This window comes from Bos mutus, chromosome 5 (genome assembly GCF_027580195.1).
Source record: "Bos mutus isolate GX-2022 chromosome 5, NWIPB_WYAK_1.1, whole genome shotgun sequence".
Classification (NCBI taxonomy): domain Eukaryota; kingdom Metazoa; phylum Chordata; class Mammalia; order Artiodactyla; family Bovidae; genus Bos; species Bos mutus.
In genome coordinates this window covers 67,478,378-67,505,757 of record NC_091621.1, presented here as the reverse complement: position 1 = coordinate 67,505,757, position 27,380 = coordinate 67,478,378, and the positions used below count along the sequence as shown (strand labels likewise).

The 27,380-nt window shown below is 43.3% G+C and overlaps 1 protein-coding gene across 1 annotated transcript in view; it reads left to right on the top strand.

Annotated features, from left to right (window-relative positions):
* GLIPR1 (GLI pathogenesis related 1) overlaps window positions 1–27,380 on the top strand; it is a 69,013-nt gene that overhangs the window by 1,814 nt on the left and 39,819 nt on the right. Inside the window, 2 exon segments of the mRNA XM_005909640.2 lie at window positions 21,049–21,322; window positions 22,125–22,370. Of these exon segments, the coding sequence (XP_005909702.2) occupies window positions 21,131–21,322; window positions 22,125–22,370 (438 nt within the window). The 5' untranslated portion in view covers window positions 21,049–21,130.

Below are 27,380 nucleotides of genomic sequence, written 5' to 3'. Positions count from 1 at the left end.
GGGAGGCAAAGTGATAGATAAGAAGTGATTTATTAGAGCAGAATGCTTGTGAGGTTTACAACTGCCACGCCCTGAGAACTTACCAGGCTATAGTTTTAAAATCAAAGGAAAAGTGGGGAGGGGAGGAGGCCTTTGTCTTTCTTTTTTTTTTTCTTTGTCTTTCTTGAGCAGAAGTCATGCTTTCATTAACAGCTCCTCCTCCTGATTGAGCAGAGGCGTTTTCTTTTCCGCACATGTTGAAGTTAGGTCCACAAAGTATCGTTTATCATGTGTGCAGAGAGCATGTCCCAGGGATCATTAACTTCCTGAGCTCACTGGGCAGGATGTGGGTCATGCCACCATTGAGTTATTGTTTGGGGTCACGTCTCATGCTTCCTTTGCGTGGTTTCGTTGCTAAGCAAGCCCGCTTGGTTGTGTGGTAAAGCAAGCCTGCTCTCTCGAGCCATCGTTTAACTTACAGGTAAACTTTTCTACTTATAGGCCCCTGATGGGATTAACTAATCACCTACTTTGTCCCTTTACTCTGTCCTTGTCAGTAATACAGCAAATATTTCCAACTGTGTCCTGTTAGAAAAGACCAGATGCTTAATGAACTTATGCAAATAACTTAACTCTATTGCCATGAAAAGAATACTTAAGGGTTTCCAAATTCAAGAGGGATCAGGTAGAGAGAAAAAGTAAATATTTCATCTTTGTTTACTAGGGTATACTTTACCAAAATGCTGCAAGACATAGATAGCTTGAGAGAAGTTTCCTTAACTTTGGAAAAGCATAATATAAAAGAACTGGCAAAGTTTAAAACAAAATGTCATAAAAATTATAATCGTCCTCCCAGTTTGCTCAGTCTGATGTAATTAATACTTGTTCTGCTTGAATCTAGTTTTTTCATTAGTTCTGGCAAGTTTAACCCAATTTAATTTTATGATCTTAACCTTCACAGAAGCCAGTACCTGTCAAAATCCTTTCCATGAATTTCTCTGAAGATGAAATATTTTTGCAGAAACACTTTTACAAAAGCACCTGAGTAAAACAGTAACTTTCTGTAAATGACAAAAGACTTTGAGTGCATTATAATGGAATTTGGAGGGTATTTTGTTTTTTCGGTGACACATGTTTATGATAATATCTGATCAATTCTCCCTAGGTGGTTGTTCACTTGCTCTCTGTACATCCCCTGCTCTATCAGTCTCTGCTTTACCTTCACCCTACTCACAGGACTGATCTTTCCTCTTGCTGCTAGATCCTAATCAGTGCATGCCTACATACTTGCCCCAGGCCCAGACTATGATAGCTCTAAAGATTAGGAATACCTTATCCAAAGGACAAAAAGAGGTGCTCCTCTGCTGGTTTCCCTGGTAACCAAAGAGCCAACCTGAGGTCAGTTCCCTTTATAACTGGTAACTTCTCCTCCTCCCACCAATCCCTCACCATCCCATAGCAAAGACTACTGCCATGTCTTGCCTTCTGTCTGTCACACAGGGTGGAGTATTGCTCCAGGATTTTGCTTCAGACATGTAAGATCCCCCTTTAAAGAATGTCTCTGTCACTGACTCTGAAATAAGGAAGAAATCTTGTTTGCTATTTCAAGTTAATCATGAAAGTAATGTTGCTTATCAGCTTGAATTATACAAAATAGCCCGCCTCTGGGAACTTTGCCTCTCAGAAAACATCATGGCCAGGCCCAGCTGTGAATGACTGCAGGTGCAAAGAAATGAACACACTCCCTCCGGAGGCTGGTGGGAACTAGGAAATGCTCGACTTCACTCCCCCGCCTTTCAGCAGAAAGAGGTCTGAATTCTAACTCAGGCAAGATGGTCCTGTGAGACAGGAGCTCACCATTTTCTCTCTGCTGGTTCTCCAAATAAAGTCACCATTCCTTGCACTAACAGTTCCTCTTTTGATTTTTTTGCCCTGTTCTGTGACAAGCAGTACGAGCTTGGACTAGGTAACAAATGTTGGTACAGCCAGCCAGAATCCTTGCTACTCCTTGGCTAGCCAGCCTGGCTTGGGAATTTTCTGGTAAGCTCCTAGCAGATGCCAGGACCTCCTATCCTGAGGATCTCATCTTCAAAATCCCCCAAAGCAGCACTGGCTGCCCCCACATTTGGCAGCGGGAACAGGGCAGTGGTATCTCTTTAAACTTTAGTTCCCTCATTTATTAGTTTTTTGGTCATGCCATGAGGCATGCGGGATCTTAGTTCCCCAACCAGGGAACGAGCCCATGCCCTCAGCACTGGAAGCACGGAGTCTTAACCACTGCACTGCCAGGGAAGTCCCTGGCAGGTGGAATAAGGAATCAGCATACGGGAGCGGCCACAGGCTTCATACAGAAGGGCAGGTCACTCCGGTGTTTACAGATAGAGATTTTATTTACTCTCCATTTGGGCCTTTTTCTTCAGACTGCCTTTACTTGAGTTGGGTATCCTGTTGGAGAGTGGAAAGAGTTGCTGGACTTTTACAGCTCGGTTTGTGACCTGGTTTATCTGTTTCTTTGGATGCTAGGATTTGTGTGTGCAGTTTGTGTTTTGTCTGTCTTGAATTTCTGTCTTTGAAAACACATAATGTTTCTATGATCTCTAAAGAAAGCCTTCTAAGGCACATTTTGGATAAGTGACCTGATTACAGCTGTGAACATGGGTGAGATGAAGATGCTATATTGTATAATAACAACGTGTGACCACAGTACTTGTTAGGATCTCTACAAGTGGTTTGGGCAGGATTATGTGAGGACCCTGTGGGATGCGTACTGATCTTCTTGCTCAGTTATTTATGTTGCTTATGGTTTCCTGTGTCATTGGTATCTGTAAAACCCAAGACCAAAGTTGAGGGTTTATTTAGGATTTTCTGTTTGACTGTGCTCCTTTAGGTCCTTTTGAGGTTTTCATTTTATTTTGTTTAGTATGCTTTCTCCATGCGTTCATGTCAGTCGCTCAGTTGTGTCCGATTCTTTGTGACCCTAGGTACTGTAGCCTGCTAGCCTCCTCTGTCCATGGGGTTTTCCCAGCAAGAATACTGGAGCGGGTTGCCATTTCCTCCTCCAGGGTATCTTCCAACCCAGGAATTGAACCCACATCTCCTGCATTGCTTGCGGATTCTTTTCACTGAGCCACCCAGAAAGCATGTTTCTTCATATACACTCAATTTAGTTCTGTGATATTTAAAATATTTATTGATGTCACATGGAGGAAAAGAACAGGAAAAAAACAAAACAAAACCTGTTCTTATCCCAGAGTGAGACATTTCCAGGAAGAAAGTCTCCAGTTGGTTCCTAAAAATCAGCTAAAACTACAAATAGAAATGGACATGCCTTTCCCATGTTGCTGCTGCTGCTGCTGCTAAGTCACTTCAGTTGTGTCCGACTCTGTGCGACCCCATAGACAGCAGCCCACCAGGCTCCTCCGTCCCTGGGATTCTCCAGGCAAGAACACTGGAGTGGCTTGCCATTTCCTTCTCCAATGCGTAAAAGTGAAAAGTGAAAAGGAAGTCGTTCAGTCATGTCCGACTCTTTGCGAACCCATAGACTGCAGTCTACCAGGCTCCTCTGTCCATGGGATTTTCCAGGCAAGAGTACTGGAGTGGGGTGCCATTGCCTTCTCCGAGATTGCCTCTAGGCTAACATAGAAACAATAAAAGCCTCTCCTGTGGCAGAAACAGGAACCTGAAGGGAAGAAGCCTGGGAGCTTCCTTAGACTTGAGACACCAATTCCCCATAGAAGCCCCACTTAAAACTTACAGAGAAAGAGCCCGTTGTCCTTCCTGATGTCTTCCATCAGGACAGCTTGACATCAGAGTCTAAAAATAACCCCAGAATTGCTTTAGAACCTCCCAAGGTGGGAACTCAACACAGAGGAAACTGCCCCACCAAGGACTGGAAAATAGACTTTACTCAAATGCTTTGAGCTGCAGGAAATTTTGGACAACCTTCTAGTGTTTGTGGATTCTTGTTCAGAATGTGTGTGTGTGCTTTATGGTTGAGTTGTGTCCGACTCTTTGTGACCCCATGGACTGTAGCCTGCCAGGCTCCTCTATCCATTCTCCAGGCAAGAATACCAGAGTGGGTTGCCATGCCCTTCTCCAGGGGATCTTCCCAACCCAGGGATCGAACCCAGAACTCCTGTATTGTGGATTCTTTACGATCTGAAGCACCCTCCTCCAGGGAAGACCAAGAATACTAGAGTGGGTAGTCTGTGCCTTCCCTAGGGGATCTTCCCGACCCAGGAATCCAACTGGGGTCTTCTTCATTGCTGGTGGATTCTTTAACAGCTGAGCTACCAGGGAAACCCTTTTTTTGGATAGTGAGAAGCATATCCCACTGGACAGAAAGTCTGAAGTCATTAAAGTCCTCTGAAGAGAAATTTGGGCTTCCCTGGTGGCTCAGAGGTTAAAACGTCTGCCTGCAATGCGGGAGACCTGGGTACCATCCAAGGGGTCACAAAGAGTCAGACATGGCTGAGCAACTTCACTTTCACTTTTCAAGAGAAATTATCCCCTGATTGGGGTTAAGGCATTGAAACTACTTTCATCCCAGAGACCACAATCAACAGGAAGAGCTATGAAACTGAATTATACATTTAAAAAGGAACATCTCTAAAACATGTCCAGACTAAAGTAACTTGGGATGAGGCCTTCCCGGTTGCCTGACTACAGATCGGTGGGTCCAGGAAGCAGGCTTCAATTAAGCCGCTTTGAAATACTATATGGTAGGCCATTTCCAGGTGTCTGCCCAAGCAAGAGAATCCATAGACACTCTAAGACAGTGGTCCCAACCTTTTTGGTACCAGGGACCAGTTTTGTGAAAGATGATTTTTCCACAGATCGGGGTGGAGGGGTAGGTTTAGGTGATGATGCAATTGATGGGGAGCTGCAGACACTCACTGGCCCAGCCCTCACCCACGCTGTGCCACCTGGTTCCTAAAAGGTGGTGGACCAGTCTATAGCCCAGGGGTTGGGGACTGCTGTTGTAGGATACCCAGCAGTTGCCTATTATATTAAACTTTGGGCATAATACTAACCTCTTCATGAGTTTGCCTCCAACAGGTCTGCCTATCTACATGAAGTAGATGGTAATTTCTCTGTAGCTGGAGTAAGAGTCAATCAATTTTTTTTGTTTATGTCTAACTAAATAGCATAGGAATTTACTACATGTATTGGGAACTGGAACTCAAGCCCCAAGTTCAACTATGAATTAGACAACTAAGTGCCAAGAGGATTCATCTGCTTCAGGTAGTTGTAGCTAAAAAGGAACAGACTAAGACTAAAGAATATTCATTACTTCCATTCAGCAGCAAGTAGACAGAAAGTTTATCGCCCCTTTCCCCACAAGATGACGGAATGGGCATTGATAGTAGGAAATTGTAATAGGGACAAATGTTTTGTATTTCAAGTTAATCACCAAAGGGCTTTTGCCTATCAGCTTAAGTTATACATAAGGGTCCATCTATGAGAACTTTGCCTCCAAGTAATGAGCATTAGGGGCTTCCCAGGTGGCGCTAGTGGTAAAGAACCCAGCTGCCAATGCAGGAGACATAAGAGACTTGAATTCAATCCCAGGGTCCGGAAGATCCCTGAAGCAGGACATGGCAACCCAGTCCAGTATTCTTGCCTGGAGAATCCCATGGACACAGTCCTTTATGGAGGGCTACAGTCCATAAGATCACAAAGAGTCAGACACAACTGAAATGACTAGCACAAATGCACGCAATGAGCATTAAGCAAAAATACCTTTGTTTACCTCACAAAACTCCCTGACCAGGCCCATCTGTCAGACAGGAAGACATGAACATATCACCTCTGGAGGCTGATAGGAACCAGGAAATGCTTGACTTTACTCCCTCCCCTTTTTGTATAAAAGAAACTTGAATTTTAACTCAGGCAAGATGGTTCTTTGAGACACAAACACACCATCTTGGTTTTCTGGCGTTCCAGATGAAGTCACTATTCCTTGCCCCAACAACTTGTCTCCCAAGTTGGCCTGCCATATGGTATACAACAAAAAAGAAACAGTGAGCAGTATAACTTAGACTGGGTACAACTCTGGGCTCTTTCTTTGGTCTTGAGGCTGCACAAGTACAGGGCTTGCAGGCCTGTGGATTGCAGCCTAATAGACAGTAACTGAAATTAGGTCTAACAGTATTCAGTTGAGCCACTCAGTCCTGTCTGGCTCTTTGTGACCCCATGGACTGCAGCATACCAGGCTTTCTTGTCCATCATCAACTCGCAGGGCTTGCTCAAACTCATGTCCATCCAGTCGGTGATGCCATCAAACCATTTCATCCTCTGTCATCTCCTTCTCCTCCCACCTTTGATCTCTCCCAGCATCAGGGACTTTTCCAATGAGTCAACCCTTTGCATCAGGTGGTCAAAGTATTGGAGCTTCAGCATCAGTCCTTCCAATGAATATTCAGGGTTGATTGCCTTTAGGATTGACTGGTTTGGTCTTCTTGCAGTCCAAGGAACTCTCAAGAGTCTTCTCCAACACCACAGTTCAAAAACATCAATTGTTTGGCATTCAGCTTTCTTTATGGTCCAATTCTTACATCCACACATGACTACTGGAAAAACAAAAGCTTTGACTAGATGGACCTTTTTTGGCAAAGTAATATCTCTGTTTTTTAATATGCTGTCTAGGTTTGCAATAGCTTTTCTTCCAAGGAGCAAGTGTCTTAATTTCATGGGTGCAGTCACCATCTGCAGTGATTTTGGAGTCCAAGAAAATAAAGTCTGTCACTGTTTCCACTGTTTCCCCATCTGTTTGCTATGAAGTGACAGGACCAGATGCCATGATCTTCATTTTTTGAATGTTGAGTTTTAAGTCAACTTTTTCACTCTCCTCTTTCATCTTCATCAAGAGACTCTTTAGTTCTTCTTCACTTTCTGCCATAAGGGTGGGGTATCTGCATATCTGAGGTTATTGATATTTTTCCCAGAAATCTTGATTACAGCTTGAGCTTCATCCAGCCCAGAATTTCACATGATGCACTCTCAGTTCAGTTGAGTTCAGTTCAGTTGCTCAGTCTTGTCCGACTCTTTGCGACCCCATGAATCGCAGCACGCCAGCCCTCCCTGTCCATCACCACATCCATCAAGTCAGTGATGCCATCCAGCCATCTCATCCTCTGTCATCCCCTTCTCCTCCTGCCCCCAATCCCTCCCAGCATCAGAGTCTTTTCCAATGAGTCAACTCTTCGCATGAGGTGGCCAAAGTACTAGAGTTTCAGCTTTAGCATCATTCCTTCCAAAGAAATCCCAGGGCTGATCTCCTTCAGAATGGACTGGTTGGATCTCCTTGCAGTCCAAGGGACTCTCAGGAGTCTTCTCCAACACCACAGTTCAAAAGCATCAATTCTTCGGCGCTCAGCCTTCTTCACAGTCCAACTCTCACATCCATACATGACCACTGGAAAAACCATAGCCTTGATTAGACGAACCTTTGTTGGCAAAGTAATGTCTCTGCTTTTGAATATGCTATCTAGGTTGGTCATAACTTTCCTTCCAAGGAGTAAGGGTCTTTTAATTTCATGGCTGCAGTCACCATCTGCAGTGATTTTGGAGCCCAAAAAAATAAAGTCTGACACTGTTTCCACTGTTTCCCCATCTATTTCCCATGAAGTAATGGGGCCAGATGCCATGATCTTCGTTTTCTGAATGTTGAGCTTTAAGCCAACTTTTTCACTCTCCTCTTTCACTTTCATCAAGACACTTCTTAGTTCCTCCTCACTTTCTGCCATAAGGGTGGTGTCATCTGCATATCTGAAGTTATTGATATTTCTCCCGGCAATCTTGATTCCAGCTTGTGCTTCTTTCAGTTCAGTGTTTCTCATGATGTACTCTGCATCCAAGTTAAATAAGCAGGGTGATAATATACAGCCTTGATGTACTCCTTTTCCTATTTGGGAAAAGGTCTGTTGTTCCGTATCCAGTTCTAACTGTTGCTTCCTGACCTGCATACAAATTTCTCAAGAGGCAGATCAGATGGTCTGGTATTCCCATCTCTTTCAGAATTTTCCACAGTTTATTGTGATCCACACAGACAAAGGCTTTGGCATAGTCAAGAAAGCAGAAATAGATGTTTTTCTGGAACTCTCTTGCTTTTTCCATGATCCAGTGGATGTTGGCAATTTGATCTCTGGTTCCTCTGCCTTTTCTAAAACCAGCTTGAACATCAGGAAGTTCATGGTTCACATATTGCTGAAGCCTGGCTTGGAGAATTTTGAGCATTACTTTACTAGCGTGTGAGATGAGTGCAATTGTGTGGTAGTTTGAGCATTCTTTGGCATTGCCTTTCTTTGGGATTGGAATGAAAACTGCCCTTTTCCAGTCCTGTGGCCACTGCTGAGTTTTCCAAATGTGCTGGCATATTGAGTGCAGCACTTTCACAGCATCATCTTTCAGGATTTGGAATAGCTCAACTGGAATTCCATCACCTCCACTAGCTTTGTTTGTAGTGATGCTTTCTAAGGCCCGCTTGACTTCACATTCCAGGATGTCTGGCTCTAGGTCAGTGATCACACCATCGTGATTATCTGGGTCATGAAGATCTTTTTTGTACAGTTCTTCTGTGTATTCTTGCCATCTCTTCTTAATATCTTCTGCTTCTGTTAGGTCCATACCATTTCTGTCCTTTACTGAGCCCATCTTTGTGTAAAATGTTCCTTTGGTATCTCTAATTTTCTTGAAGAGATCCCTAGTCTTTCACATTCTGTTGTTTTCCTCTACTTCTTTGCATTGTTCGCTGAAGAAGGCTTTCTTATCTCTTCTTGCTATTCTTTGGAACTCTGCGTTCAGATGCTTATATCTTTCCTTTTCTCCTTTGCTTTTCGTTTCTCTTCTTTTCACAGCTATTTGTAAGGCCTCCCCATACAGCCATTTTGCTTTTTTGCATTTCTTTTCCATGGGGATGGTCTTGATCCCTGTCTCCTGTACAACATTATGAACCTCCATCCATAGTTCATCAGGCACTCTGTCTATCAGATCTAGTCCCTCAAATCTATTTCTCACTTCCACTGTATAATCATAAGGGATTTGATTTAGGTCATACCTGAATGGTCTAGTGGTTTTCCCTACTTTCTTCAATTTAAGTCTGAATTTGGCAATAAGGAGTTCATGATCTGAGCCACAGTCAGCTCCTGGTCTTGTTTTTGCTGACTTTATAGAGCTTCTCCATCTTTGGCAGCAAAGAATATAATCAATCTGATTTCGGTGTTGACCATCTGGTGATGTCCATGTATAGAGTCTTCTCTTGTGTTTTTGGAAGAGGGTTTTTGTTATGACTAGTGTATTTTCTTGGCAAAACTCTATTAGTCTTTGCCCTGCTTCATTCCGTATTCCAAGGCTAAATTTGCCTGTTACTCCAGGTGTTTCTTGACTTCCTACTTTTGCATTGCAGTCCCCTATAATGAAAAGGACATCTTTTTTGGGTGTTAGTTCTAAAAGGTATTGTAGGTCTTCATAGAACCATTCAACTTCAGCTTCTTCAGCATTACTGGTTGGGGCATAGACTTGGAGTACTGTGATATTGAATGGTTTGCCTTGGAAACGAACAGAGATCATTCTGTCGTTTTTGAGATTGCATCCAAGTACTGCATTTCGGACTCTTTTGTTGACCATGATGGCTACTCCATTTCTTCTGAGGGATTCCTGCCTGCAGTAGTAGATATAACGGTCATCTGAGTTAAATTCACCCATTCCAGTCCATTTCAGTTCGCTGATTCCTAGAATGTTGACATTCACTCTTGCCATCTCTTGTTTGACCACTTTCAATTTGCCTTGATTCATGGACCTGACATTCCAGGTTCAAGCAGATTAAGAGGACAAAATCAAGTTTAATATGTACATATGGGGAATGCACAAAGCATAAGAAACTGCAAAGATAGAAGGCAAGGTGAGGTATATAAGTCATCTTGGACCTAGGAGAAGGAGGTAGAGGTCTAAGACTTCTAGGAGAAGTAAGATAATCCACATGAAGACAAAAAGAGTTAATGCATGATCAACAAGTGTTTGCTGGGCTATCTAGAGACAGTGGGACTCAAGAGAGGACAGTGATCAAACAGACCTTGTTATGTTCTTTCCTGTCTACCATACCTAGCTTACAATATACTGTAGTTATTTATCAAGCTCCCGGAGATGGTAAAGGACAGGGAAGCCTGGCATGCTATAGCCCTTGGGGTGGCAAAGAGTCCACAATGATTGAGTGACTGAACAGCACCAAGAGTTATCTATGGTGATAACTCCTTCCTAGAATGGGACTTCTATCTGAAAGTCTCTAGGCAATTAGAAGGACAGTCAAATGTTCTTTCTGAGTCTTTTGGGCCTTGCTTGTTTTCAGTATGAATTAATCTGCATGCCAGATATGCATCTTGGGGCAGCCTTCCTGGAACCCCATCAGTTCCCTCTAATGAAACTTCCTTAATAATTTCATATGTAAAAAACTGACCTGGTGACTGTACAGAAAAAAGTAAGTAATAAATTGGTAAAATTGCAAAGAAAGAAAAGAACATAGATTAGAATGATACTGTTGTTCAGTCACTCAGTCACGTCTGACTCTTTGCAAACCCATGGACTGCAGCACGCCAGGCTTCCCTGTCCATCGCCAACTCCCAGAGTATACTCAAACTCATGTCCATCGAGTCAGTGATGCTATCTCACCATCTCATCCTCCATCATCCCCTTCTCCTCCTGCCTTCAATCTTTCCCAGCGTCAAAGTCTTTTCTAATGAGTCAACTCTTTGCATCAGGTGGCCACAGTATTGGAGCTTCAGTATCTGTCCTTCCAATGAATATTCAGGGTTGGTTGCCTTTAGGATTGACTGGCTTGATCTCCTTGCAGTTCAAGGCATGCTCAAGAGTCTTCTCCAACACCACAGTTCAAAAGTATCAATTCTTCGGTGCTCAGTTGGACCATAAAGAAGGCTGAGTGCTGAAGATTTGATGCTTTTGAACTGTGGTGCTGAAGAAAATTCTTGAGTCTCTTGGACAGCAAGGAGATCAAACCAGTCGATCCTAAAGGAAATGAACCCTGAATATTCACATCCATACATGACTACTGGGAAAACCATAGCTTTGACTAGACGGACCTTTGTTGGCAAAATAGTGTCTCTGCTTTTAAATATGCTGTCTAGGTTGGTCATAGCTTTTCTTCCAAGGAGCAAGCATCTTTTAATTTCATGGCTACAGTCACCATCTGCAGTGATTTTGGAGCCCAAGAAAATAAAGTCTGTCACTGTTTCCATTGTCTCCCCATCTATTTTCCATGAAGTGATGGGACCGGATACCATGATCTTAGTTTTTTGAATGTTGAGTTTTAAACCAACTTTTTCACTCTCCTTTTCCACTTTCATCAAGAGGCTCTTTAGTTCTTCACTTTCTGCCATAAGGGTGGTGTCATCCACCCTGGGGTGGTGCATATCTGTGGTTATTGATATTTCTCCCAGCAATCTTGATTCCAACTTGGGCTTCATTCAGCCCAGCATTTCTCATGATATACTCTGCATATAAGTCAAATAATCAAGGTGACAGTATATAACCTTGACATACTCTTTTCCCAGTTTGGAACCAGTCCTTTGTTCCATGTCTGGGTCTGTTGCTTCTTGACCTGCATAAACATTTCTCAGCAGGCAGGTAAGGTGTTCTGGTATTCCATCTCTTTAAGAATTGTCCACAGTTTCCTGCAATCCACATAGTCAAAGGAGCTTCCAGGTAGAGCTAGTGCTAAAGAACCCACTTGCCAATGCAGGAGACATAGAGATGTGGGTTCCATTCCTGGGAAGGGAAGATCCCCTAGAGGAAGTCATGGCAACTCACTCCAATATTCTTGTCTGGAGAATTTCCATGGACAGAGGAGCCTGGCAGGCTGCAATCCATAGGGTTGCACAGAGTTGGACATGACAGTAGTGACTTAGCATGCATGCATGCACACAGTCAAAGGTGTTAGCATAGTCAGTGAAGCAGAAGTAGACGTTTTTCTGAAATTCTCTTGCTTTTTCTATGATCCAGTGGATGTTGGCAATTTGATCTCTAGTTCCTCTGCTGCTGCTGCTGCTGCTGCTGCTGCTAAGTCGCTTCAGTAGTGTCTGACTCTGTGCGACCCCATAGATGGCAGCCCGCCAGGCTCCCCCGTCCCTGGGATTCTCCAGGCAAGAACACTGGAGTGGGTTGCCATTTCCTTCTCCAATGCATGAAAGTGAAAAGTGAAAGTGAAGTCGCTCAGTCATGTCCGACTCTTCGCGACCCCATGGACTGCAGCCCCACCAGGCTCCTCCGTCCATGGGATTTTCCAGGCAAGAGTACTGGAGTGGGGTGCCATTGCCTTCTCCTCTACCTTTTCTAAATCCAGCTTATACATCTGGAAGTTCTCGGTTCATATATTGTTGAAGCTTGAAGGATTTTGAGCATGATTCTGCTAGCATGTGAAATGAGTGCAATTGTATGGTAGTTTGAACATTCTTTGCCATTGTCCTTCTTTGGGATTTGAATGAAAACTGAACTTTTCCAGTCCGGTGGCCACTGCTGAGTTTTCCAAATGTGCTGGCATATTGAGTGCAGCACTTTCACAGCATCATCTTTTAGGATTTGAAATAGCTCAGCTGGAATTCCGTCACCTCCATTAGCATTGTTCATAGTAATGCCTCCTAAGGCCCACTGGACTTCATACTTTAGGATGTCTGGCTCTAGGTGAGTGATCACACCATCGTGGTTATCTGGGTCATTTAGATCTTTTTTGTATAGTTCATCTGTGTATTCTTGCCACTCCTTCTTAATATCTTCTGCTTCTGTTAGGTCCATACCATTTCTATCCTTTATTGAGCCCATCTTTGCATGAAATGTTCCCTTGGTATCTCTGATTTTCTTGAAGAGTTCTCTAGTCTTTCCCATTCTACTATTTTCCTCTATTTCTTTGCATTGTTCACTTCAGAAGACTTTTTTATCTCTTCTTGCTATTCTTTGGAACTCTGCATTAAGATGGATGTATCTTTCCTTTTCTCCTTTGCCATTTCCTTCTCTTTTCTCAGCTATTTGTAAGGCTTCCTCAGACAACCATTTTGCCTTTTTGTATTTCTTTTTCTTGGGTATGGTTTTGGTCCCCGCCTCCTGTACAGTGTTATGAATCTCTATCCATAGTTCTTCAGGCACTCTGTCTATCAGATCTAATCCCTTGAATCTATTTTGTTGCTTCCACTGTATAATAGTAAGGGATTTGATTTAGGTCATACCTGAATGACATAGCGGTTTTCCCTACTTTCTTCTATTTAAGTCTGAATTTTGCAGTAAGGAGTTCATGATCTTAGCCACAGTCAGCTCCTAGTCTTGTTTTTGTGACTGTAGCTCAGATCATGAACTCCTTATTGCAAAATTGAAGATAAACAAACAGAAAATGAAGTTGAACAAGCAGAAAAGAACCAACTGGGCAACGTTTCTCCACATCCTGTTACATAAGTTCCCCAACCCTGGGACTGAAAGGTTTTTGCTATAAGTCACGTGCAATGCCAGGATTCATGGCCTCTGGAGGACAGGAATTCGATCCAGTGCCAGAGACAAGGATTGCTTGATTGCTCTTGATTGCTCAGAGCTTACTGTGTAATAAAGTCTTTTTAAAGTATATAGGAGACAGAGAAACCTTCTGACATAGACATCAGAAGGGGACAAAAAGAGTGCCCCCTTGCTAGTTTTTAGCAAGAAGTTACATACCTTCTAGCAAGCTGCTAATTAGAGGAAGGAAACACCTCAAAATTGAGATTTACACCAGGCCCCTCCCCCACAACATGCATTTTGAGATAGCACGGGCACAGGATGAGTCATCCCTGGCCACAAAACGACTGGCACGAATCTTGAAGAAACCAGATTCCCAAGCAAATACATAGTTCATTAATATAGCTTAAGAAAACATTTCCAAGAAAAGCACAGTGGTTAACTCAAGGTTTGAGACAAAGTTCAGTTCAGGTGGAACCAGATGTCACCATGACAATGCAGGATTAGAAGAGAAAAGAAAAAGCCGTCTGCCACTTGTAGTGAATTTGCTCCTGCCACTGGAGACCTCTGACTTCCCTACTGAAGCTATTAACACTCTCAGGACTTTGTCCAGAAAAACTGTTAAACTTCTTTTAGCACATGTAAATTAGATATTATTTGCCCTGCTGGATTCACAAAAAGCGCTATTTTTCAACAGTGATTGCACAAGGTCCTCCTTGCTGAATATCAGTGCATTTAGGGCACGTTGATTTTAGAGTACCACAAAGGCTAAGCTAGTAACTTCTGAGTGTAGTATTTTCAAGGTTTGCATAGCAGTATTGAAGTCTTTTTCTATTAGTGTGAAAAGATTTTTAAGACTGCTTTTTCCAATGTACAGTCTTTAAAGCTTGGGAATAAGATCCTCGGTGCTGAAAAGACCTTGAAATTGTGATATATGGCAGATTCTCTGTGATTTCTCAGCTAGTGTGCTTATCTGGCACAAGTTTATGAGCAAAGTAACTTTTGTTTATAATTTGGCTGGCATTTGCGGTGCGGTATTTGGTCACAGAAGGACCCTGGCATCCAAACCCACATCATCCTGAACATTTAGGTGGGAACCTTTACACATGTGGTTGTCACATTAAAAAGACAAGAGTGGTTTACAAACAAGGTTAGCATGTTGTGGTTGTTATTGTTGTCGTTCAGTCAATAAGTCATGTCTGACTTCTTGCAACCCCATGGACTGCAGCACGCTAGGCTTCCCTGTCCTTCACTATCTCTGAGCGTTGGCGAAGTTGCTCAGTCATGTCTGACTCTTTGCGACCCCATGGACTCTTCACTCCATGGAATTCTCCAGGCCAGAATACTGGAGTGGGTAGCTGTTGCCTTCTCCAGGGGATCTTCCCAACCCAGGAATCAAACCCAGGTCTCCTGCATTATAGACAGATTCTTTACCAGCTGAGCCACCAGGAAACTCTGAGTTCACTTAAACTCGTATTCATTGAGTTGATGATGCCATCCAACCATCTCATCCTCTGTTGCCCCCTTCTCCTGCTGCCCTCAATCTTTACCTGCCTTAGGGTCTTTTCCAATGAGTCAGCTCTTTACATCAGGTGGCCAAAGAATTGGAGCTTCAGCATCAACATTCTAATGAGTATTCAGGACTGATTTCCTTCAGGATTGACTGGTTTGATCTTGCAGTCCAAGGGGCTCTCAAGAGTTTTCTCCAGCACCACAGTTCAAAAGCATCAGTTCTTCAGTGCTCAGCCTTTCTTATGGTCCAACTCTCACATCCATACATGATGACTGGAAAAACCAAAGTTTTGACTATATGGACCTTTGTCAGCAATGTGACGAATGGGTTTTAATACACCATCTAGGTCTATTATAGCTTTTCTTCCAAGGAGCAAACATCTTTTAATTTCATGGCTGCAATCACCATCCACAGTGATTTTGGAGTTCAAGAAAATAAAGTCGGTCACTCTTTCCATTGTTTCCCCATCTATTTGCCCTGACGTGATGGGGCCAGATGCCATGATCTTAGTTTTTTGAATGTGTCTATGAGATCTAATTCCTTGAATCTATGCATCACCTCCACTGTATCATCATAAGGAATTGATTTAGGTCATACCTGAGTGGCCTAGCTGTTTTCCCTACTTTCTTCAGGTTAAGCCTGAATTTTACATTAAGGAGCTTATGATCTGAGCCACAGTAAGCTCCAAGTCTTGTTTCACTGACTTATATAGAGTTTCTCCTATAGAGAACCTTATATAGAGGTTCTCCATCTTTGGCTGCCAAGAATATAATCAATCTGATTCTGGTACTGACCATCTGGTGATGTCTATGTATAGAGTCCTCTCTTGTGTTGTTGGAAGTGGGCGACCATTTTAAGTGGTGCTAAGGACTGACGCTAAAGCTGAAACTCCAATGCGAAGAGTTGACTCATTGGAAGAGACTCTGATTCTGGGAGGGATTGGGGGCAGGAGGAGAAGGGGATGACAGAGGATGAGATGGCTGGATGGCATCACCGACTCGATGCACATGAGTTTGGGTGAACTCCGGGAGTTGCTGATAGACAGGGAGGCCTGGCGTGCTGCGATTCATGGGGTCTCAAAGAGTCAGACACGACTGAGCGGCTGAACTGAACTGAGCTGATAGTGTCCAAACACCTCCATTCTCCATGTGCTCCTGTCAGTCTGTGAGAGAGAAAGCGAGAAAAAAATAACTGATATAAGAGGTCGATAGTTTGGTTTTGGCAGCTATAAAGCTTATTTGTCACCTAACCAAGTAAGTTTAGATTTTTGATCCACCCAAATATAGTTTATGGTTTGGGGCAGCCTTATCATGGGGACAGCTGCAGTAGCCCAAAGTATACAAGGGTCTTTATTTTTTTTTTTTGGTTGTGCTGGGTCTTAGTTGTGACATAAGAGATCTTGTATCTTCCTTGCAGAATGCAGGATCTTCTGCGGCAGGTAGGATCTAGCTCCCATCCCAGGCCACCTGCACTGACGGTGCGGTTTTAGCCCTGGACCGGGGAAGTCCGGCAGGTGACTTTTGAGACAGCCAGGACATGTGGTGATTTGACAGACATTTGTGCCCAAAAGGGAGATGCTAGAGTCCCTTACAACTTCCTTAGGAGACTCAAAGATTACACCTGTGGAATCAAACCACACAATTTGCTTTGCGATTTTGTCCTGGTAGGTTACCCAGGAAAGAGACAGTGTCATGTTCGTTTTCAAAGCAAAAGGAAAGCTTTTCACCTGTTATCTTTATCTGGATAAGGGACAGTCCTTGGGCTTCTGGAGTTTTTCTGGGGCCCAAACGACTCACTAAAGAGAGGCAGAGTGGTGGTTTTCTTGTGGATATCGTACCCGGCCATCATCCCCCTTCTGTACTTGGCCCACTTTGTGTTCACAGTAGTAGGAACAAAGACTAGTGGAGGCTATTCTGCACTCCCTGGGCGTTGACATGATCAGTAGACTGATTAGTTTACATGGCCAGGCTTCGGTAAGTTAGCATAAGGTTTACCCCCTTATGAGAGGGTTAGTAAGAGCAAGACACAAGTTGAAAATGAGCCCACAGTGGAGACTTAGTGGACAAATAGGATAGAAAGAGAAAAGCGTTCTCCAGCTAGGCTTCCAATAAATGCTTAGTATGCATGGAGAAAGGATTCATTGATACGAAAATGGGGTTTTCTGTTGTTTTTTCTCTTTAGTGGGTGTATACAGGGAGTCTTAAAAGCAGGGATGGGAAAATAAATGAAAGTGAGGTTTCTTGATGTGTGATCTTGGGAAACTGTCCGCTTCATGATGCTGGCTACTTCTGGGACCTGGGAATTGGCCCTGGAGATCCTTAAACTGATCTGGAATATCTGTCTCCTCCAGCTGTCTTGAGAGGGATGTTCTGGGCCTGTTTTGGCATGGTTTACGTGGATCCAAGAGGGTTCTCCTTTGGGGAGCAGTGTAGGTGGTTCTTAGTACCTCATAAGGTCCTTCCCATGGAGATAACACCACGTGTTCTCTTCTAAAGAGCTTGATGTACACTTGGGCTCCTGGTTGAAAGAATGGCGAGGCTTGTCAGTTGGCAGAGGTCAAGCCCTGTGACCTGTTGGCAATATGTCTCAAGTACACTCATTTTTGAACATAGCTAATCATAACTAATCAGATTGTTCACTTAAGTTCCCATCATCTTCACTTAACCCAGAAGTGGAAGGTTTAGAGATGCCAATTGACATTGGGTATCCAGAGACCATTTCAAAAGGGTTCAATCCATGTGCCCTATTCGGAGTATTCTGGCTCTTTAAAAGGGCCATCAGCACAGATTCTGGCCATTAAAGTCCAGTTTCTGGATCTTTCCTAAAGTTTTTTCTTGTCTAGATTTTCACATTCCACTCTCCTTGACAACTGAGGATGATATGGAGCATGAAATTTTAAAGAGTACCCCAGAGTTTTTGCAAGCAAGTGGTTTATGTTTGTAAAATTAGCTCCTCGATCTGATTTAATCCATAAAGGAATGCCACAGTGAGGAATAACCTCAGTTATGAACGTCTTTACCACATGTAAGTCAAATAGGATTCAGTCCATCCCTGAAACATGCAGATGGCAGCAAAATAGTGAAAATAGCCTAAAGCTGGGGGAAACCCATAAAATTCATTTGGAGTGTCCCAAAGGAGAAGTGGCATTAGAGGATTTCCTGGGATATCCCAGGAATTTCTCAGAAGTGTGGGGAGGTTTACAAGGAGTGAACAGGGAAATAATTTGGTCAGAAATTTTATGGATGCCGAGGCAAAACCAACTTTTTTGTTCCTTATCTCTCCCCCATCTGCACATTTATCTCACTTGATGGGATATCAGTCAAAAGATTAAAGGAAAAGAGGCTACAGAAAGTCCATTTGACCTGATGTATCCATCTGGTAATTTTTTGGCACCCTTTTGTGTTCATTTGTCTTCTTCAGACTGTGGGACATTTGCTTAATGGTTGATAATATCAGTCAAGAATAAAGCAAATGGGGACACTTTACACCCTCCCAGTGTCATGCTGAGAGCTTTGTACTTTTTTCTCTAAAATAAATCCTATTCGCTTGCTACTGTGAAAAAAATAAAAGAATAAAAGCAATGAACCTATGGTTGTTGTCGGGGAAGGGTCGGGGGAAGGGATAATTAGGGAGTTTGGGATGGACATGTACACGCTACTGTATTTAAAATGGATAATCAGCAAGGTCCTACTCTATAGCACAGGGAGCTCTGCTCAATATTATGTGGCAGCCTGGATGGGAGGGGGGTTTGGGGGAGAATGGATACACGGCCAGGGCTTCCCCCATGGCTCGGTGGTAAAGCATCTGCCTGCCAACATAGGAAACTTGCAGGAGACAAGGGTTCTATCACTGGGTAATAGAAGGAAGATCCCCTGGAGGAGGAAATGGCAACCCACTCCAGTATTCTTGCCTGGAAAATTCCATGGACAGAGGAACTTGGAGGTAACAATCCATGGGGTTGTGAAGAGTCGGACACAACTGAGCGCACATACCCTATATCTGAAGTAAGGACTTCAATTGTTCCGTGTGATTTAAATGGTCAAGTCCCTTTGCTGTCCACCTGAAATTATCACAACATTAATAGTTAATCAGCTATTACTCCAATATAAAATTAAAATTTTTTTTAATAAAATTTTTTTAAATTGGGTAGAGAAGGAATAAGGGTGTCCATTTGGAGCTTGATGTTTGCTGCTACTGCTGCTAAGTCACTTCAGTCATGTCCGACTCTGTGCGACCCCATAGACGGCAGCCCACCAGGCTCCCCTGTCCCTGGGATTCTCCAGGCAAGAACACTGGAGTGGGTTGCCATTGCCTTCTCAATGCATGAAAGTGAAAAGTGAAAGTGAAGTCGTTCAGTCGTGCCCGACTCTTAGCGACCCCATGGACTGCAGCCTACCAGGCTCCTCTGTCCAAGGGATTTTCCAGGCAAAAGTACTGGAGTGGGGTGCCATCGCCTTCTCCAAGCTTGATGTTTAGCAACCCCTTTAGCCTGATCATTTTCTTAAAGATATAGCACTTCCTTGGTATGAGCTGAACCATGAACAGTAGCAGTTTTAGAAGGGAGATGATATCTTGTAATAAGGAAGCCAGCATATGGCCATTACCAGTAAGAGTATAGCTACAGAGGTTAAGAATTCATATTTCCAAATGTGCCAAGAGGATGACTTGTCCAAAAGCACATCTGAAGTCTGTGAATAGTGGCCATTTTCCCTTCTGCTGGGGTACAAGCTCCAGGAAGAGCTATGAGTTCAGCAGCCTGGGCCGATTGTTACTGTGGCTAAAGAAGAAGCCTCAGGAGTCTCAGAGGAGAAACTGTGGCATCACCAATTAGTATGTTTCCCCAGAAATCTCATTGACAGTCACCACCACAAAATAGAAGTCAGTCTGGGTTATCTAAAGGGGTGTCTGGGAGAGCAACTTATGGCTTTGAGACCATTTCTGCAGCTGCAAAGCAATCACGTGGGGGTAGAGCAGGACTCCCTATCATCAGGGAGGGGTAGGGAAGTTGCTGAATTCAAAAGTATTAGCAACCATGTGAGAGGATGAAAGATCCAGCACGTGAGTAGTCTGTCATCACGGAGAGGTGTTACATCCTGTGAACTTAGAGACTAGCTGACCCCGCCTGGGGAGCGTGGAGATGAAGTGGGGAGCCTAGCATATGCGTTCTGGCTTTGTCAATCAAGGCAGCGGCTGCAGCCACCCATGTAAGCAAGAGGGCACACTTGACTCCACAGGATCTGATTGCATGAGAAACAAGCTTTAGGATGTGTCTGAGAGACAAACATTGCCCTAGCATGCCTGCAGCAGTCCCACTATTTTCATGACAATACATTGCATTAGCTAAGAAGTTTGTTTGGGTTTTTCCATAATATCTTGCAGCAAAACCCGAATGAACTTTTGGGCCAACAGTAGATGAACAAGATTGTCAAAAGCCAGGAATTCAGAGCATGGACAAAGCTAAGGTTGAAGTTTCAAAGGAGATTATTGCCTTCAAAGAGCCAGGAAATAGGCTCTGGACTGTTATCTGGGGGGAAGAGCATACAGAGGTTTAGCAAGGGCTGCAAAAGTAGGAATCCATTGGCAGTTGTAGTAGCCAGATGCCTCTAAAAATTTACATAACTTTTTTTTTTTTCATTTGGTGGTGGGGGATCAACAAAATCAACTCATTCCCATCACATTCACCACTGTGAGTGAATTCTAGGTCCAGTGATGATGTTTACCAGATATTCTAACCACAGTGTGCTGATTTGACTCCAGAAAAAATGTTTTTAAGTATTTTGCAAGACATTTAATGAAATAAGAGATATGTTTTTATTTCACCACCAGAACCTCTTTAAAAATTGAGACTATTATTTCTGGAGATTCCAGAATTTCCTTTGGAAACATCCTTCAACTCAAATGAAAGTCTGGTGTAGTCTCTTAAAAAATCCATGTTGCAATAGGTGCTCTGTCACTGAGAATCACCGAAAAGACAGGGTTAAGGCCACAAAATGAGCCACAAACCATATATGGAGAAATGGTTTTCTGCAAACTTGTGGTGAACTCATGTTTTGCTTTCCGTTTTCTCAAAGCTGAAGTCTGCTGTGCTTTGCAAAGCTGACTCACACACCCTTGGAACCTACAGTGTTTCTGGATTCCAGCCCCTGGGGCACCATGTCAGACAGTCTGAGCAGGCGAGTCACATTTGCTGTGACAGCCTGGATGCTCTCCGTGGTCTCCAGTTCTTCCGCTCCAGCAAATACTTTGCCAGATATCGAAAACGAAGATTTTATCAAAGACTGTGTTCGAATGCACAACAAGTTCCGATCATCAGTAACTCCAGCAGCCAGTGATATGCTGTACATGGTAAGAAAACTTCAGTGCTTGTGGCCGAAGTCAGTCAAAAACAAGGGATGTGGATTGCTTTGGGTGGTGAATGCTTGGTAACCCTGGGATCATTTTCTTCTGTGATGAAATTGTGCAGTAGTTTCACCACCTCTGATCAAAGCAAACCCAGTTTTGCTCTGCCTTCTCAATTCTTGTTATAAGGAAGTTCAGCTAGTATGTTTTACTTCTCTTTTAGGGCACTTCCTTTCCTCGGGTCTCAGGTGGAATTTAGTTCTCTCTCTCTCTCTTTTTTTTTTTTTTTGGTCTGTTAATTTTTGTGAAGTTTTGTTGTTTCATTGTTCAACTTCTTTTGTTATTGCTGGCAGAGTGCTGGCTTTCTCAGGAGGGCAGCAGGGGATCCAAGGGAAAGGCTAGGATTTTCATCAGGCTTGAGTTTAAATCCTGGGTCTATGGTTTTGGCCTGGTTTTTAACCTCTTGGAGCCTGTTAGTAGAGGGGCTATTTGGGGTATGAAAATTGCAGAAAATATGTGAAACCAGCATATATTATTTTGCAACATAATTGGCCTTGAGTGAGATGTTGGTCTGTGTCACTCTCTTTGATTCTAAATTCCTTGATACCAGATTATCATGTCTCCCACGAACCCTAGTGAAAACTTAAAGACTATAATACGATCCTCCACAAGTGGGGGAACTCCGTCTCTATGGTCCTTCTCCTTTCCGGACGTGGCACCTCGCCTCCCACGCAAATTCCCGCTCTGGTTGCAGTGTTGTGTGAATTGCAGGCTTGACCCTCCTACTCTTTCCTATTTATTTCTGCAGACATGGGACCCACTACTGGCTCAGATTGCAAAAGCATGGGCAAGCCATTGTGAGTTTGCACACAACAAACGGTTGAAACCACCCTACAAGCTGCACCCAAATTTCACTTCACTGGGAGAAAATCTCTGGACTGGGTCTCTATCCATTTTTTCTGTGTCTTCAGCCATCACAGACTGGTATGACGAAGTTAAATACTATGATTTCAAGACTCGGAAATGCAACAAAGTCTGTGGCCATTACACTCAGGTACGTATCTGACCTAAATTCTCTAGAAATGGTCATCTCATGGGTGAGGGGAAAACTGGAATCTGATGTGAAGAAAATAGAGTATACTAATGTCCCCATCAGAGGAGGCGATGGCACCTCACTCCAGTACTCTTGCCTGGAAAATCCCATGGGCGGAGGAGCGTGGTAGGCTGCAATCCATGGGTTCTCGAAGAGTCGGACACGACTGAGCGACTTCACTTTCACTTTTCACTTTCATGCATTGGAGAAGGAAATGGCAACCCACTCCAGTGTTCTTGCCTGGAGAATCCCAGGGACAGGGGAGCCTGGTGAGCTGCCGTCTATGGGGTCGCACAGAGTCAGACACAACTGAAGCGACTTAGCAGCAGCAAGCAGTGTCCCTACAAATATGAGAGAATAGGGATGACAGGCTGTCTTCAAAAATAAATAAATGGAACAGAGTTCAATACCAGAGGAAATGGTGCTTGAAGAGTGTATGACGTGGACAGACATTAAAGGTGAGGCCCACCAATCTGGACAGCCTTTGATTAATTCTGATAACACCCTTCTGCCCATGGTACTTTGTTCCCTTGTGAACAATCAAAGGGCCTTACGAGTGAGTAGATTTATTTCCAGGCCCAGGTGTTGCAGTGGTAAAAGAACTGCTTGCCAATGCCGGAAACACAAGAGACATGGATTCGATCCTTGGGTCGGGAAGATCCCCTGGAGGAGGAAATGGCAAACGGCTCTAGTTTTCTTGCCTCAAAAATGTCCATGGATACGGGAGCCTGATGGACTGCATACAGTCCATGGGGTTTCAGAGTCAGACACGACTGAACAACTGAGCACACACGAACAAGTCCTCTAGGAAATTTGAGGTAGCTGTTCGGGGACTATAAAATTAGGAGAAGTAAGCCTCTCAGACAGAAACATCAACAAGAACTGGCTCTTCTTTATCCTCGTAGTCTTTCAAACAGGGACTAAATATCTATGATGTAAAGAGGAAGAAAAAAACCCACAGTCCCAGCCTCAATGGAAAGACCAACATGAAAACTTGTACAGACAATCCTGCAGCTATCCTGCCCACAAATCTACAGTATAAGTCTTGATAGCTACATTCAGAGTCTCTCAATGAGATTGTTTTTTAAAAAGTCAAGCTGTTTTTGGCTTCCTAATCCTAACTCATATTTGCAGCATGATGGAAACAAATCCCTAGGAGGCATCTTCTACAGTCTTTTTAATATACTGCCTCCGTATACTGGCCACATCTTGTTCATTTACTTTTATTTTCTGTCAGTCCTTGACAAATAACTAAAGGCAGTGAACCTATGTATGACTGATTTTAATGTAGAAAAAAACTGTTGAAATGATGAAAGTGAAAGTGGCTCAGTTGTGTCCAACTCTTTGTGACTTCATGGACTATACAGTCCCTGGAATTCTCCAGGCCAGAACACTGGAGTGGGTAGCCTTTCCCTTTCCCAGGGGATCTTCCCAAACCAGGGATCGAACCCAGGTCTCCCACATTGCAGGTGGATTCTTTACCAGTTGAGCCACAAAGGGAAGCCCAAGAATACTGGAATGGGTAGCCTATCCCTTCTCTAAAGGATCTCCCTCAGACGAGAATCAAACCATGGTCTCTTGCATTGTAGGCAGATTCTTTACCAACTGAGCTATCAGGGAAATAATGTCTGAGAGCAAAAACATTTCTAACAAGCCAGTGAAGGTGCAACAGTAGATGTTTTTGTTTTTTTATTTCCATGTTTATTTGGCTGTGCTGGTCTTAGTTGCAGCGTGCAGGATCTTCTGTCTTCACTGCAGCATGCAAGCTCTTGGTTGTGGCATGTAGGATCTAGTCCTCTGACCAGAGATCAGGACCCCAACCTCCTGCGTTGGGAGCAAGGAAACTTAGCCACTAGGCCACCAGGAAAGTCTGAAGGTGTTTTTAAAGAGCCAAATATTCATAGAAAAAGTCTCAATATATTTCAGTCGTAAAAAAGATTCTGATTGCATTGGTCTCGTTATAGGTGAAACACATTTGGCACAGTTACAGGCGATTGTTATGATGAAAGGGAAAGGGCTGATTTCAGGAGCTATCAAATCATCAGTAGCCTTGGTCTCTCTCTTGGAAATATAAATAAGATCTCCTCTAGACTGAACCATTAATTTTGGCTTATGTTAACCAATGAATTTAACCAGAAAACAAGTTTCACTGGATTCCCCAAATCCCTAAAGGACAAGAAAACTAGATCCAGATTGCCTACAGTGTCATGTGGTGCTATTATGCATCGGGGTGTTAATCTCCAGAAATCACTGTCAGTTTGAAGGTGCTGACTCTCAATATTTAAGCTTCTCACCTATACCAAGTACTTTGTAAAGTATGGGTCACATATTTTAGTTCAGACTCCTAAGAAACAGAGCCTGACATAACAGTTTATTTGCAAGATTTTATTAGACTACAATCGCAGAGAAGTGGGAGGGAGGAGAAATGGGGAGCGTGGTGGGAAATGAGGGCCACATTTGGGAATGGCCCCCAGCCCTTGTTGTTCTCATTCAGTCATTCAGTCGTGTCTGACTCTTTGCGACCCCATGAACTGCAGCACGTCAGGCTTCCCTGTCCTTCAGTATCTCCCAGAGCTTGCTCAGACTCATGTCCACTGAGTCAGTGATGCCATCCAACCATCTCATCCTCTGTCGCCTCCTTCTCCTCCTGCCCTCAGTCTTTCCCAGCATCAGAGTCTTTTCCACTGAGTCATCTCCTAGCCCTTAGGAGTTGACTTTCTTTGGGAAAAGACCTGTGTAAGTGGATGTGTTACATCATATGGCTAGTGCAGTTCGAAGAAGCTGACAATATGCCATGTGAGCGATGCGGACAGAGCAGCTTACTTGGCCAAAGGGAAGCATGGAGACATAGGACTTGTTCACACAGCAGGAGATATATGAGTGGTTCTGAAACTGAACAAGACTGTCAAATGAAAAAGAATGCAAAGAGAATGACAGGCAAAGTTAACAAGATAAAGAAGATGTACAATGTGCACAAATGAGCTTGGTATTTCAGAAAAATGGCAAGCAACCTAGCCTGTCAAATACATAATAATCCAAAGACTGTTAAATTGACAAGACTCCTAAAGTTTGCAGATTAAGAGACAACTTCATGTCCATCATTCTAGGAAGACAATACAGGAGGAAACTTCATTATACATCACAGAGAACTAAGATTTCAGAGATGGCCCTCCCCAGATTAACTGAACTTAATTGTAAATTTTCCTCTTGTAGCTAGGAGGGGAAAGGAGGGCTAGTATTTGGGACATAAAACAGTTCCTAAATCCACTTCTGTGTAGAAAGGTAGCAGAGCCCAAACTGAGTGATCCTAACCTGCTCTTTTAAAAAGACAACTACAGTCTTTGCCCACCTCGGATGATGGAGAGGCAGTCCAGGGCCTCCCTGGGTCTGGGAAGATGCAGCACCAGCAACTACTGTTTTAAGTGAATACATAAAATATATAACCTTTTAAGGTATGTAGCTCTCTGCATTTAAGATCTCATTCAACTCTCACTATACACTTCTAAGAGATGCTGTTATCCATAGATGGATAAACAGTCTCAGACAGATCAAGAAGTCGTTATCCCAGTGCCATTTAGCTAGTAAGAGGAAGAGTCGGGAGTCAGATATGATATGCTGCAAAGATTAAAAAATATAATGTGTGTAAATCACCTAGTAAAGTACTATTGTTTAGTAGTCATTGAACAAAGTTTAGATTTGTTCCATGAGTTATTTTTCCACCAATTATATTGGAAGAAGGCTCTGACAGCTTGGTCAAAGAATTCCTGTTTTTATCCTTGCAAGAAACCTTGCTAGGGTGTTCAGGATTACTCAGCTGCCATTTTAAAATCATGCTGGAAATGACCTTGAGTGGGTATTTCTAACTTCCCACTTAGCCTCGTCTGTTAGATTTTGGTTGGTGAGCAGTGGCTTACAGAGTAAAGGCAATAGATAAAGATTCGTTATTACTTCATGAAAGTGTGTTATTTCTGGACACGTTAACACTTTAGTTCTGTCTTCACTAGAGATAAATTTGAACTGTGGAAGAATTTGGCTATATTCATATGGAACATTATTCAAATTAGATATTTTGTTGCCAACAGATTTGCTCGAAGTTTCTGAATGCTGCTAAGTCACGTCAGTCGTGTCAAACTCTGTGCGACCCCATAGATGGCAGCCCACCAGGCTCCCCCGTCCCTGGGATTCTCCAGGCAACAATACGGGAGTGGGTTGCCATTTCCTTCTCCAGTGCATGAAAGTGAAAAGTGAAAGTGAAGTCACTCAGTCGAGTCCGACTCTTCATGACCCCATGGACTGTAGCCTACCAGGCTTCTCCATCCGTGGGATTTCCCAGGCAAGAGTACTGGAGTGGGGTGCCACTGCCTTCTCCTAAGTTTCTGCATAGTTAGATTTAAATAGCTGGGAAGGCAGCAGCTCAGGTTTGATAGTTCTAACAGTGTCCACTAGAAGGCACTATTGATCTCATTTCTGGTTTTATTCCCCCCACCCCACCCCTGACACACACACCTTTAAATTTTAATTTTTACACCCTTGAAGAACTGATGGAAAGTACGATGTCTCAGTTTGTGTGGCTGATTTTATATATGTTGTATATTATTGATAATAAGTCAGATGAACTGAGACTTGAAAGGAGAAGGTAAAAGGGAATTGTCAAGATGAGACATGCCTGCTCTCACTTGGCTGAGTTCCCCAGAGGCGATGTTTTTGTTAAGTGTAAATTCCTAATTCTGCTAAAAAGGAACACACTCCGGAAGCATCTTGTTTAGGGCATGGACCGTCTTTGTACTTCGTGGTCAAGTAGAATTAGGTTCCACCCCTCATCTATAAAAATCGGGGCAATGCCTATTTATTGATTTGTTATGTGATTACATGTGCTGAACACTATCGTGGCGCTAGGGAAATTCTCAATGTGTAGCTCTTATTTTTTAATTTTTGTTTAACATATTAAAAGAAATGAAAACATGCAACCAG